Genomic DNA, 15,857 nt, shown 5'->3' on the forward strand with positions numbered 1-15,857 from the left:
AATCAATACTTTATTAGGTCCCCGAAGGGCAATTTGTGTGCAGCCGGTAGCATAAAAGTGCAATCAGTCAACAACAACAAACAATAAAAATAGTAAAATAATAAAATAAAAATAGTAAAATAATAAAATAATAATAAAATAATATAATAAAATAATAAAAGGCAAGTTAAATAACAGTGGAAACATGGTAAGATGAGAACATCACAGCACATAAAGCGACGCTAAAAGTAGCAAATTAACAACTATGATTTATTTAAAAATCCAATGGCTCTTGGGATGAAGGAGTTTCTGACTCTATTGGTTTTAAACTTAGGCACGCAATATCTCCTGCCTGAGCGCAATGGCTGAAACTGCCTGTGCAGAGGATGGGCAGGATCTGCAAGGATTTTCTTTGCCTTGCATACAGCCCTGCATTTGTAAAGGTCCCATAAAGGCTGAATTATCCAATGGGCTTTATGGGCACAGGCCCAGGGGACCACACCCACTTGGGGCCTATGTGGGACCCACGAAGAGAAAACATTTTATGTCCAAACAGAAAAGTTTGGACATAAAATGTACATAAAAGCCAGATAGCCACACCACAGTGTCTAATATTTTGCTATTGGTACCACTGGCTGAGAGATGTTAGAAATTTCCTTTCTCAGTGTATCATTCACAATTTTCACAATGTTGCGGTGGGTAAGGGGGGCCCTGGAACACTCTGGGCCCAGGGGCCTGTGCAATTTTAATGTGGCCCTGATTCATATACCTTGCTGATAATTAGACAATGTCGTGCAGATCAGTATTTCCCTAAGTAAATATACCTTTCTCCAGCGAATAGCTTTCTAATCTCAGCATGTATTGTAAACACATATATCAAACATATAAATCATAAATCCTTCATTCATTCATGTTCTTAACCGCTTAGTCCAATTATGGATCACAGGAATCATTAGGCGAAAGGGAACGTACACATTCATCAGTCTTTTATCTTTGATCTCCTTATCTGTTTTAGACCATCATGTTTGATTTTAATTTCACAAATATACTCTTTTTATCTCATACCACCAGTTATTACAAGACCTCTTCAAGAAAATTGTTACCTTAACGTCATATGTATTATTATTATTGTTTATATGATGAAGTTAATTTCTTTGTTTTATCTTCTTCAGTGCAGTGTTCACTTCAGGAGCCATGGCAGAGGCACTGTGAAAAAAAAATGGCTGAGAGATTCTTTCTCTTTATTGATCTGCTTCTGAACCTGGTTGTCTTCCCACGCAGATGCCAAAAGAAGAAACATTTGATGAAAATGTAAAGTGGACGTAGCAGAGAACATCTGACCCAGTGGATGAGTCATTTTACACATTTCCTTCTGAGCTACAACAGCAGCAGTGACCAGGTGGCTGAAGGAGTCATGATTTCCTCAGCCATCTGTTGGCTTTTCCTTGTGTTTGTTATCATTTTGACCATTGGGGGCAATGTGTTGGTGTGCTTGGCCGTGGGACTTAGCCGACGATTGTGGAGGATTGCAAACTGCTTCGTAGTGTCACTGGCAGTGGCGGATCTTCTTCTTGGCCTGCTGGTGCTGCCTTTGTCTGCCACTGTGGAGCTACGTGGTGGGAAATGGCCCTTTGGAGGAACCTTATGCAACATCTACATCTCCATGGATGTCATGTTCTGTACATCCTCCATTCTGACCCTCCTAGCAATCAGTGTGAACAGATACCTGGCCATATCATCTCCCCTCAGCCACTCCAGGAGAGTTACACCTCGAAGGGTGACGCTGGCCATCATCTCCATCTGGGTCTTATCATTAGCTGCGGCCTTTTTACCCATTCACCTGGGTTGGAACACAAAAGACTACAAGGTGCAGCATCTGGACTGGAGAATGGGTGATGAAGATAAGGAAGGACGTTACTGCCAGTTTGAGTGGAATAACAACTATGTTGTAATCTATAGCTTTGGTTCATTTTACCTGCCGCTGCTGCTGATGTGCGGAATGTATCTCTGCATTTTCAGAGTGGCACGAGAACAGGTCAGTCATTATTTTACAAACAAATCATTTTGCAAAGATTTAATGGTGTCATCTGGCCACATGTGATCACTATCATTTTTTAAAATTTTTTTTATATATATATATTTTAACTTGCTAACCGGGAATAAAGCCTAATTTGTTTCCATAAGGTGTTGCTTTAGGTTATGCGTTCTTGTTAAGAGTCAACTAGGGGAGTGAAAAAAAAGCCTTCACAGTATTTGCGACATAACAGAAAGAGAACAAGGTAGTGTCTTACAGACCTGGGGCTGTGTCCTTATTGTGTGTTTTCTAATTAATTTAGTAGCTTGTCAACTACAAAGCTACGTTACCGTTAGCTACCGTTAAAATGTTGCGAGAGAGAATATGATCATGTCTCCATCCGTATGTAAATTCTGTCAGTTGACAAGATAAGTCTGCTTTTAAATGTAGGACACACAGCAAGGCTTTTTTCAAGGTAAATATGATTTTGACTTGTAGGATACGCTTGGTGAATTGATAATGACTTTTGCATACTGATTGGTGTAATAAAGCAAAACATAGTTTTTTAGTGGAAAGTAGCCCTCATTAATACACCTGGGCTTGTCTTGCTCTTTTAAAGGTACATAAATAATTGCTGAAATCTATCAGTAAAAGTAATATAACAGTAAAGTAAATGCTACGCACAGAAGTTCTGTCAGATCGGCACATTTTTATCTTTAGGTTGATCCAGTTGTCTCAGGTGCAGAAGTGTCTGCACCATATGTAACTATCTTAATATTGTGCACTTGTAAAGTTTTCTTCAATGTGTCTTTTATTGTGTTGCTTATCCCAGCTACCAGCTAGCAGCTACCAAACAAAAACAGTGCTGCAGCTTTAAAGTTTAAAGGAAACAGAGTTGTTTGTTTGTTTGGAGACACCATTAAAAAAAGGTAGCTGCTGTGTATGTCTATTAAAAGTTGCTATTGATTGCTCATCTTAATGAGAATAAAAAAAAATTGTTAAAGCTATCAGACATTATGGAAGGTCAGTGTTCTTTGAATTTGTTGCACGCTCCATCTTTGAGACAAAATATCTGCTGTGAAAAGGCCTACAGCAGATCTCTGCAACATAACGCCACATGATCACCGTCCGTTTTGTTGTGAGTAGAATTCACAGGAGGTTTCCAGTTAACCATTTGTAGTTACTAAGCTTGTTGTATTCAATTAGCCTTGGACAATTAAAAGTCAGAACTGGAAATTTTTTCATGACCTTGTTGACTGCCTTCTGACTAAGCTAGCAAACAATATGAGTTTATAATGTTGCATTGTGTTGAATTTAATTATACTTTAGCTAGTACACAGGACAAGGTCGGACAGCCCTATATATTGGGATGGTTTAATAAAATAACCAAAATCGTGCTTATAAACCGCTTATTGGTGTAGATATTGACAGATATTATTTTATTATGATACTGGTCATTTTGATGTGACTGGAGAGCACAGATGAACTGTTACCAGTTAAAAACGCAGCATCCTCACTGCTCCATATATGTTTACCTTGAACAACTGATGACTAAAGGTGATACATCAAACATGCTGTTATGTAAGCAGAAGATTATATTCATCAGCTCAGAATACAGTTTGAGTCTTTACCTTAAATGCTTTCATTAGGTTAAGATGAGACTAAACAGAAGTCATGTGCATCTTATGGTAGGATTGAGAGGTCTTGAGTATTTTAAATATCTGTAAAGCCTATAAAAGTATTATTCTAAAAAGCCTTGCAGGTCATATTAATAAAAGTTCCTTTTAAAGCTGTTCTTTTGTTTGTTTTTGGAAGAGGACAAAATATGATTTTGTGTAAGTGATTTGTATTTTATTGAAGGCAAAAATTTGGCAATTAATACTTGTCTGGCACCAATAAACTCCTGTTCTCTTTACAGGTGCGGCGTATTCGTGCGACCACCCCATCATTTGCTCGTTCAGCAACTGCAGCCATAGCCCGAGAGCACAAAGCCACAGTGACCCTGGCAGCTGTACTGGGGGCTTTTGTCATCTGCTGGTTCCCCTACTTCACCTTCTTTACCTGTAATGGCATAAAGGACAGGACAAATCCCCCTAACACACTTCATTCAGTAGTCCTGTGGCTGGGCTACCTAAACTCAACCCTTAATCCCATCCTGTATCCAGCATTCAATAGAGACTTCCGCCGTGCCTATGCAGAGCTGTTACACTGCAGAGGAGCATCCTGCAGAAAACTGCAGCTTCCTCGTGCGTCTGCACACAAGCGATTGACCCTAATTAATGGAATCAGGGTCTCCCAACAGTCTCAGAAGCAGACAAATACAGTAAAGACTGAAACAGAGGAGAAGAACCCGAATTTGAATGAGAAGAATGGCACCTCTGATCAGCTGATATGAAAATGCTGTTTCACTAATAGACTTAATAAATATTGTAATTGCAAATGTACCCAACCTCTCACTGGGCAAGATTAGCAGATAAGTTACATTTTCAGTGAATAGTGCCAAAGATTATCCAATTCCAGGCATAGCAGTGAATGTTGCACGGTTTTTCAAGTGCTTAATGAAAGAGTTTATCATTTTGTTGATGAAGTCAAATTTTACCCTCAATAAAGTTTGCAGTATTGAAATATGTTACACTGAAACACAATAAAGAGAAGATCTGCGTGGAAGGAATTGTCATTTTCTCAACTAGGTGCACAGCAGCTCAGTTGGTTAAAAGTTTGCAAATAGTTTATTTTCTCTCACTTCTGTCCTGCCACAGACAGTAAATAAGTGACCAGAAAGTTGATTTGATATGCAAAATATGTGTTTGTTTGACATGACCCACGCAGTATGCCCTGAAGGACTTCCTGCACATTTTAACAGATTAACTGCACCTGAACACAGTGTCCTTGACAGTTCTTTTTGAGGTAATGAATGAAGGCACTGAGAAGTCTCTGATTTTATAGTGAGCATGCATTATAGCGCATGAAAAAATAAAATATAAGAAAATCTTAAATGGCATGATGTGACCATAACATTTTTACCCATAAACTAAAGAGCATAGATGGATGTTATAATGAGCAAACCTTTTTTATTTATTTATTTTTTCATAATTAAATAAAATAGCACAGTTTAAATCGTATGCCTTTTATTACTTTTATTTATCAAATCAAATAAAATATTTATTTATGAAATGCTTTTCATGCACAATCAACAAAGAGCTTCATGTTCTGAAATACATTTTATTCATATTTTTTTTAAAAATGTAAAGCCTTCACACAATATAGAGCAGCACAATTTAAAATGCTGGATCCCTAAATAGGTTTAATCAAACCTAAATAAGCAGTAATTCCATAGCAACAAGCCTTTCACTTGATTATGGTGCAGCACGTAACTTGTGAAAACTACTGGGTGATTTACTACAGCAGGAGAAGCAAAGTCCAAACAAACAGAGTGAATATGGAAAGCCTAAACCTTCTGAACAGCTCAGAAATCTCTGTCTTTGGAAAACTAGAGTAAGCTTCACTATAGTTTCACCCCACTCTACTGGGGTAGGATTTTAGTCAAAGAATGTACTTTGTTTGGACTTTGTTTGTTTATGCTCTTAAAGTACATACATGTACTAGCAGGAATACATACATGCACCTCCAAGAAAAAGAAAAAAAGAATGAAACCAGCTTCTACATCGAGTGAAAACACTGTTATTACACAGCTAAAGGTTTCTCTAATAAATGGTTGTTTATTGCTGTAGAAATTTGCTCTAGCTGACCTTCAGAAACTTTTTTTTCTCAATTCAGAAAACTTTTGGATATAGTTTTATTAGTTCCAGACGTACCAGAGAGTGGGCTGCAACATTTCCGCTGCCAGGAAGCAGTTGGAAAGTTAAGGGGTTAAGTTGTCATTAACAAGAACTTAGAATGACCAAGGTATGCTGAGTGTAACCAGTCCAAGCTGAGAGAATACTTGAAGTTTGTTACTTTGTAGAAACCAGATTTCTACAATAGATTGTTTATATTTGGTATTATAATTATTATTATATTGTATTGACTCTGTAGTTAAATACAGTAACTGCAGAACAAATAAACTCACCAGATAATGGACATGCCCAATGGTTCGGACTGTTGCTCCTGGATAAATGATTGATATGGCATAACACCTGTCTGGATTCCTTCTGAAAATGAACTGAGCAAATTATAACTTAAATTGATGATGTTTCAATAAAATAAATTTCACTTGTTTGGTAAATTCAGATGATAAGATATGGCCAAATTATTAACATATTTGCATCACTTGCCAATTTCCAAAATAGTCAAAAGTTACAAGAATATTTTATGGCTTTATATTAAATATTTACTGTGATTATTTGTTTTGAATTCATTAGGGCGAATGTCTTCAAAATAAACCTACATGTACATTCTTTGTTTCTAGCCCTAAAAATGTCCCTTTTTTGCTTTTATGGCACACTATACTAAAAATAAAACAGGCATAAATTCACTGAAAATATCTTTTTCCAAAGATTTGTCGTAAAAAAAATTTGTTCTGCTTTTACTCTACCATCACTGTAAACTGGGTTGCTTTAGAAAAACATTCATTAGTTGAGAAATACACGAGGCCCTATGCAACAATATGCCAATATATGCAACATAAGTCATGGTTTTAAATTCAAGTTGTGGTTATTGTAGTAAAAAAAAAAAAAAAAAAAGATTACTTGAATAATTTCACATAAAATAAAAGGATTATCTAAAAAGATTGTCTACCTAAAAATAATAAAAGATTGTTGATTTGTGCCTTCACATCATTAAATCTATCTGCAGTACCAAGTTTGTAAAAAAAAGTCTACACTGTTACCATCTCATATGAAGAACTGGATCACAAAAATTTATTGTTAAAAGTTTACATTACTAAATACAAACTAAAGCAACAACCCACGTAAACTAATGACTCTTGCAACAGAAAGGTTAGAATGTGTGTGAACATTATTATAACCTGTAAGAGTATGCTATTATAGCAGCATCATTGTGGTGAACGGTTAAAAATGTTATCAGCTTTAGTTCTTCCTCCTGTAAATGTTTAATGAGAAATGTGTATTATTACTTAACACAGACTGAGCTGCATGAAGACAGATTTCAACAAAGGATCTATCACTGATTATCCAAATTTGGGAAAAAAATTAAGCATTACCTTCTATAAAATGTGTAAAAACTTAATTGCACAAAATTAACTTTTTAATGTTTGAATTGAATAAACAGACTTACACATCCACAGCAGTGAAATGCAAAAATGCTTCATCATGTACTTTATGACAGTATATTGCTGCTAAAGAAGTGTGCTAATCCAATATTGTTTTTGTTTATATAAGGTCTGCAAAGGATCAGTGATTGCCTCTGTAATCTCAAGCGTTGTAGTCACCTCTGTTTACTCTTACATTATCAACTCGGTGTTCCAGCTCTGCAACAGAAAGATAAATAAAATCCCACCTGTTGCACAAAAAGCAGCATTCTACACCCAAAAGTAACATCTGCATTGTCATGGCAGCGGTATCTGATTTATTTGTTTTCATAAAACAAAAAGAATTAATCCAGATAGATATGGCTATGAGGCTAACATACCAAGTCTTTGCAGAAAAAAATCCAGTAATATATATATATATATATATATATATATATATATATATATATATATATATATATATATATATATATATATATATTATAAGGGAAGCTGGCTTTTCATAAAGAACTGGATGGTGTTAGTTTGCCTCTGGTGGTCCCAATAATGATATTACACTAATTACTAAGAGAAAGAAAAAATCCTGAGTTTAACAGACATGGAAATTTGACCTTTGTTGTAAACACATTGTACACTGTGAACAAAGAAACGAGACTCAGTAAAGGTTACAGATGTGTGATGCTTGAGTGACTCGTATGTAAACCAGCTTGTGAAGGTACTTGCAAATGCTTGCTCAAATCCACACAAAAATATCAAGAATGTTGAACAAAGTAAAATAACTACACAACTGAACAAATATTTAATATTTTGCACACACATTTTTAGCCTCAGTCTAACAGTCGTGATCATTTTTTGCGTTTAAAGTCATTCCTGTGTATTCATAACTTGCCCCACACAAATGAGAATACATTTTCACTTGGAGAAGCTTGAGTGTGTGCAGACATCTCCTCCCAGGCGGAAACCTTTCAAATAGAAAAGACTATTTGTTCTGTCTTTTGTTTTGCAGAACTCTCTGGCACCCTCTGGTTCAAAGGGTGTGAGTAGTTTCGATGCCACTTGACTCACTATCATCATCTAGTGGTACAAAGCAGCATCTGCTGAAATAACATTTGATTCAAAACAGGACATGTCTTCAAAAAACCTCACATTTTACTTCACATTTAAAGAATATTGTTATATGCTTAGACCAAATCTAATAGAAAGTGTTTTTATGCCAAGGCTGCTTCATAATAAAGAAAATATGTATGCAATCAGGTGGACAAAATCTACCTTAGAAATCCATGATTGCATCACAGGTGGCGTGTTCTTCGCACTGAGCTCTGCTTAAAGTGTGCCATGTAAACAGCAGGCAAACAATTCTGGACTTGCTGAAATCCTACTTTGGTTTCATCTGGAAATGATGATATTACAATTAAATTTTAAGGAATGCAACACATTTTAATGAGTAGCATGTTCATAAAGATATAAGACATTGAACACCACTGAGAACAGAGTAAACCTGTTTTCTGCAAACTCTGCATTCCCACCAGATGGCAGTGTCAAACAGCTTTTCATTTCTCATGAGTTTGGCAGAACATATCCATGTGTTTCACGCCTCTTTCCCTCTGTGCGTGGGAAACATTATTTAAAGCCCATTATTTAAAAAACTAATAACATCGTCAACAAAGATGTGTTGCTTGGATCATCCTCTTTCTTCATTTGCTTTTGCTTTCAAACACACATTAACGTATCCATGTTTTAGAAAGAGTCTTATTTGAAGAGATATTTATGACTCCTAGGTTGCCACTTCAGTTAATAACTTCTCATTTACCAACAAACAAAACACTATTAATATATACACACTTTTGTGTGTATATTGTAACATGTATTTTTTTCTTTTCATCATCTCAGCCATACTGCCATTATTTAGAAACATTCTATTTACTGCTGAGGCAATGTAAAAATCTCTTTAATACCTAATACGTTATGCAAGTGAGTAGGTTGGTGGTAAGGAACTACACTTAAAATAATATTCCTTTTCTGGTTTTCTCACATATGCACCCCCATTATGTGCTTTTACAGGCTGCCTCTGCGTGTGATTGGAGTGTAGCCTGATGTTTGTTAAGTCACACGTCTTAATTGTCCCCAGTGGAGTCAAAGAGGACAGCCGTTGCCATGGATAATTAAACAAATTTCTTCCGCAGGCTGCAGTGGGACCACATTTTGCTAAGTTTGTCATTTGGTCAGGACAGAGTTATGAAAATGAAAAGAGCAGTTTACACTTTGCTTATAATAGCAGCTGCGGTTTGTGTGTCATTTGTAATTTTTTGTTTATCTCGTGCTTCTACACAGGTTAGGATTTATTTTTGTGCTCACATCTCTGATTCAACAATGTCCTATTCAGACTCAGCTTCCTCAGCAGTTCTTTATTTAACCTTTATGAGTGCCGCACGCAGCAGAGGGGTGGGGGACAGAGTTGTCCAAAAGCTGAAATACTGCTTCTACTTTACATAACTTTTACTTTAAGGTGGGGAAATATAAAAAGGATTACACACACATACAAAAACCATTTATCAATTTTCACACACAATTTTTGTGAGATTGTGAATTATGCATTCTGTGTATGCATATTGTATCTGCATGGTCCTGTGTGCATTTCAGTGCGTGGGTTTGGCTGTTTGCTCTATCTCATCCTGCCAGATATCTCAGCTACATGGCTTCCCACTGATCCTGTCACTTCCCATCATTTCATTTGAAGATGACTGCTAAACTCCTGTCTGGAGATCCAGGAGCAGGTTTGTCTGAGCATGCTCAGTGCGGGGGTTTGGAGAGCTTGATATCGGTGTGGGAAGCTGCTGCACGAGTCAGTTGTGGTGCTGCCTGCTTTCAACAGCAGCTGTTTTCATGGTGCGAATAACCCAGAACTGGAAAAGAACCTTGAGGCATTCTTCATCAGTGTAACCCCAGTGTATGAGCGGGGGTTAACGCCTCTGAACTTGTGTAGCTATTATAGATAAATTCTAAAAAAATCTTTTTTTTTATTCCTCATTAAAAGTATTCACTATGGCAACAATATTTTCCTTAAATAACTTGTAAAATATTTGGCTATTTACTCACTTTAACAGTCAAAATCCAGCAGGAAAATCTATTTAGTCTGCTTTTTTTGATTCACATTGGAACTCTTATTAGTTTGGTCTAGAGTTATACTCCTCATGATATGATTTAATATGACAGATAAAAGCTTTGGGTCATGCTTACAACAAGAGGCTACATAAATAACTTGACAGTGCCACAGAGAGAAGACCCCACAAGGGATGCAGAAATTAAACAAGTGAATTATCCAGGTCGGATGTGTTGACCTTGTCATGGCAGGTAATGGTCTCTGAGGAGTGTGCATAATTACAAGGAACAAAGCATAATTTTGCAAATTATTTGTTGGGGTCACAAGGTGCTTTTCATCTATAGCAGAAGGTGCATTTTATGCTTTTGTAGATAAATCATATAGAACTTTTTTTTTAATGACCCTGCAGAACCTGGAACACTAAGCACTGTAGTTATATCAGGAGTTCTGCTCGGTCTCTGACAGACGCGTAAGACGTCATTGGCTTTCGCAAGCTGACTGAAGCAATGCTAAATGTAAATAATAAACACTCTAGCATCATTCACTTATGATTTAACAAAGAACACTTCCTCAAAATCACTGAGCTTTAATCCTGAGTTGAAGATAACTTGAGTTGTTTTTTCAATACTTTTTACTTTTGCTTTTGACACTTTGTTTAGATTTTAATTTATACAAAATAAAAAACAATCAGTTTGATTTTAAATAGATATTATCATAAAATTATATTAATTTACTGTATTGTCACCAAGGCATCATTGAAAAAATAACACTGCTCAACACGTTTTTTTGTTTTTTGGTGGTGAACAAATAATTTATCTTATCCTATCCTATCCTATCCTATCCTATCCTATCCTGTAGAAGCAAGCAGCTTTGATTGTAGCAGAGTTGATGCATATAGTGAGTGGTATTCTCGGATCTGCAGAGCTCATCAATCAAAGCAGGTTGTTTTTCTGATGGTATCCTGCCAAGATTCTGTTTACAGGAAAAATGTAGTCTAAATATGCAGAAGCCGTTGTTTTATAAAGAACTGTGCATCATTGCTTTCAGGCAAAAATCATTTCAGAAAATGTCCTCTTCATAGAACGACCCAACATTTACAAATTTCATAGCTGTATAATGTGCTGGCAATTTCCAAGCACTCTATTTTTTCTTCCTTTGGTTCAGATGTTTATGTTCTTGTTCTCTTTGCTGAATTGCAGTTATAGAGACACTTGTGTGGAGCTGGACTAGAGAGATTCCAGCTGCAGCTGTTTGCAGTCAGGTTCATCCCAGCAGCCCACCTTGCAACCAGCGTTGTCTGAAGGTAGACACAGCTTGTGCTTCAAGTCACATTCAAACCACTTTTTGTTTTGCTTGTTGCAGCATTCTGTTTTATTTTTACTGTTTTACTCTTCTGCTTCTGTCCGCCACATTCCTGGCTTGTATATAGTCACAGTCTTCCAGGTTGGGCTATGGCTCCTGCTCTGGTCATATTCTTCAGTTGAAAATAAACCACCAGATTACTGCATATGCCAGCAGGGAGGAAGTAGGAGGGCAGCTGCCTCCTCTACTTGAGAATCTTGCCCCCAAGTCAGACTCCTGCAGTGTTTGTACCCTCATGCAGTGGTGCTTTACTGACATAGGAGATAAACTGTCTGCATTCTGGCAAAGTGGAGCAAGTCACTTTCCACAAATGATGCTTTACCACTCAAGACTAAAATTAAATAAGATGTGTAATGATCAGAATGTTTTCTGAAAGATACAAACGGTTGTGGTTAATATGTCTGTTAATCACGTGCCAGTGGTGACTCACTCGTGTACAACTTGTTGAAGAATATTATCCTAATTTGCTAATTTGGATTATAGTAAACAGGAGAGTTAAGGAAGAGTTTACATGTTGACGTTTGGAGGGTTGTTGTTTCGGGGGTTGAGCTTCAGTGACAGTTATGAATGATTAATCTAATTTGAACAAGGTTACATCCTTATTGTGAGATAAGGATTCTTCAGATCTCCTAAAAAGACATGGCTGATAACTGTACTGTACTTAAGCTCTATTCTGGACTTATTTTGTGGAAGGCTTTTTTTTTTGTAGGCCTAAACACCGTCTTTGTTTTCTTAGATTTATGATGAAGGAATTAAATTGCTCTTAAATGTTGTTCAAGGGCCAAAGTTAATTTTATTGTCATTTCCATGTATGCATGAAATTGTATATAAGATTTTTTTTCTCATCAATGAGGATGATAAATAACAATGCTTAGATTAAAAAAAAAAAAAAAGAAGACAGAAAAAGAGACATGATCAAATCTGATCAAATATTTACTTGAAAAACTTGCTGTTTGGAATGATTCAGCTGTATGGATGCTCATTCATTCATTCATTCATTCATTATCCTAAATGCTTAGTCCAATGAAGGGTTGTCGGGAAGCTGGAGCCTATCCCAGCAGTCTTTTGGGTGAAAGTCAGGGTACACCCTGGACAGCTTGCCAGTTTATCGTAGGGCGTAAAGATGCTCAATAATTCTTTTTAAAGTTTCCATCAAAAATGTTGCATTTTACAAAGTTCACGTCTGTTTTGCTGATGCCACTTTTTAAATCTTTCCCAAAACTCATCATGTCCCTCACTTTCACATCCACCACAGAAACCATCAGAGTGTAGACATGCTTATTTTTTTTCTGTTGATCAGATTGTGGAAAGGTTTTAATCACCCCTCTTCCTCAGAGTGAAAATTCATTCCAGTTGAGAACGACAAGATAAACTGAGGTGTTGACATGATGTATTTTATGCTGATTGAGCCTTCGTCTGGGTGCATGATGCTCACCCTGGTGTGTCACTGATGAAGAGCCTGGCCAGGTCTTTTGTGTGGTGGCCAGGAATGGACAATGCTATGGAGGGCAAAGTAAAAGAATGTCCACAACGTCAGATAAATCAGAAAATGCCAGCACCAGCTCCACTCCATCCCTGGGAGTGGCCAGGCTGTCCCTGGTCCCGACTTCACTTAGATTTTGCAGGACCGTTCATGGGTCACATATTCCTGGTTCTAGTAGATGGTCCTTCAAAGGGTTTAAATGCCCACATCATGTCAAACATAACAACCACCACCACCACAGAGACACAGAGTATTTTTGACACACATGGCCCACCAGACACTATTGTTACAGACAACAGGCCCACCTTCACAAGTGATGTATTTCAGGAATTCATGGAAAGGAACACCATTGGTCATGGTCACATCACTCCGCATCATCCAGCCTCAAATGGTATAGCAGAGCAGGCGATAGAGACTCTAAAGGATGGGTTAAAGAAAATCTCTGGTCCCGCCCTGGGAATCAAGCTGACCCAGTTTTTGTTCCAGTACCGGATCACTCCTCATACCACAACAGGGGTGTCCCCTATAGAAATGCTGCTAGGACGGAGGCCAAAATCTCATCTGGATCTTCTTCATCCAGATGTTGGAGCCAGAGTGGTTCAGTCACACGCAAGGCAGAAGGTTAAATGGAACCAACATACCAAAGAGAGAGTTTTCACATCTGGAGACAAGGTGTTTGCAAAGAACTTTGGACTTTGCCCTATTAGGTTGCCGGGAATAGTCTGTCACCAGATTTGGTGGATGGTTGGCAGATTCACAGGCATCAGGATCAGTTATATGTCAGATGCGAGGAGGGGGAGGAAAACCCTCCAAATACCAGGTTTCAGGGTAGTAGAGACATCTCAGTGGGTATTGAGGTGCCTGGAGCAACACAGCAAAATGATGGACTGTCAACGCAGGTTGTCCAGCCTGTGAATGCTCCACTTTTGGAGGACTGTGCAACACATGCCACAGGGCAAAGAGTTCCTACAATGGAACTGAGAAGATCAAAGAGGCAGCAGAAGCCTCCAAAGAGACTGAACGTGTGAGCCAGCCAGGCCACAATACTGACCAAGTGGTAGTTTGGTTAGGTTGTGTTATTGTTTTTGAAGTGATTTTGAGGAAAAGTTTATTTTCTGATGGTTATATATTAAGTGGAAGGAAATGTTGTTTCAAACAGTAGAGTGTTTTTATTTTGAGCTGTTACCAACAGTGGAAGTTTATGTATGCTTGGAGTGGTACATGAAAATGTAATGGGGGAGAAATGTTGCAGCCTAATTTCTGTGCATCGGTATTTTGTATTCATGAATGGTGTTGGTTAAATGAGAGTTTCCGCCCCGCCCCGATTGAGGGTGACCTGCCTGTGTCTTATCATGTGCCCAGTGCCAAAATAAATGGACAGACTTGTCCCAGTCTGGATCACTGTGTTTGTGTTTGTTTGAATAATAAAGGACAGCGCATAGAATTTTCCCCAGCTTTAGGATATAACAGTCTCTGAGACAAGTCTGATGTCTGGTCTGGCCTCTGATTCTTCATTTCCTGAGCAGGAGCATTAGTCATGCAGGTCATTTGTACCATCTAGCAGGAGCTGCACTGTGCAGTTTACCCAAGTCTGGTCCTCAAGATCTTCAATCCTGCAACTTTTAGATACATCCCGATTCCAACACGCCAAATTTCAGCATTACTGAAATTGACAGATTTACACATTTTGTAGCCCCTAATGACGACAAATTCGGCAACTGTTTTACATCCTGTCTCCTCTCAGAGCTCTCTCCAGCTGGCAAAAGTTAGTCCAACATCGACTAACTTATTTTTTCTCTCTACCCCCAAAAACGTCTTCTTGTGTTTACCATGTATGTTCTAAACAGCCAGCGTGTTGATATCCAGTTGCTGGTATGTGATGCAGTCCTGTAAAGTATTATACAGCTGGCAAATGATGCTCTGCGGTGGGAAAAAATTATGAATTGGGTTTCTTGGCCACCTGCTGTAGGGCAACTAAAGAATGTTTATAAGACATGTCAATGTGCTATCAAATTAATCAAAAGTAAAACATTTTAAGGTCAAGGACTCATGGAGTACAGCTAACTACCTTTCCCCCCCTCATTAGAAAAATAAAGGTCACAAAATCTTTCATCAAAAGATAAAAGTTAGGTAAGAAGTCTCCAACTCAAATACAATACTTTTACAGCTATGGTGTCTAAAGAAGAGCCTAATTAATGTCCATATAATCTAATCTGATTGATCCACCTCTCTTCTACACAATTTGATTATTTGATCAGCATGCTGCATGAAGCTGTTTGGTTGACAACCTGATATATGTCAATTACAGCATTTTAATCTGAATTTTTCTATTCACTGCAGAAGTACAAACTGTTTAATATCTTTTAACGATAGCCTGATTTGATTTTTTTTTAAAAGTCAAACTCTTTGTGAGTAAACTCATTGTATTAAGTTGATACTGAAAGGGATTCCCCCCATTTATATAACTGTTAGTAATGTGTATTTACATATACTGTGAGCATACTTACTCTGATAGTGTGGCTTGCACTGTGCTGCTATTTTTACCACTCCACTCTTTAAGTAAAGTGCTTCTCTCTTGGGATCTAAACAGGAATCTGCAAGCAGCCACCTTAAGTCACGAAGGTTATACCCTCCCTGCTGTTGTTGTCTTTCTTTATTGTTTCCTTCTTTACTTTGTAACATTTGGGACAGGGTCATTTTCGGATTAAGA

The 15,857-nt window shown here is 37.6% G+C and overlaps 1 protein-coding gene across 1 annotated transcript; it reads left to right on the forward strand.

Annotated features, from left to right (window-relative positions):
• Positions 1–1,393: 1,393 nt before the first annotated feature.
• Positions 1,394–4,388, forward strand: hrh2b (histamine receptor H2b; the record flags this gene model as incomplete). Its single annotated transcript, XM_079247443.1, has 2 exons — positions 1,394–2,014; positions 3,912–4,388. 2 exons carry the CDS (start codon positions 1,394–1,396, stop codon positions 4,386–4,388), a joined length of 1,098 nt encoding a protein of 365 aa, XP_079103569.1.
• Between the last annotated feature and the right edge of the window lie 11,469 nt (positions 4,389–15,857).

This window comes from Telmatherina bonti (assembly GCF_933228915.1).
Source record: "Telmatherina bonti genome assembly, chromosome: 10".
NCBI lineage: Eukaryota > Metazoa > Chordata > Actinopteri > Atheriniformes > Telmatherinidae > Telmatherina > Telmatherina bonti.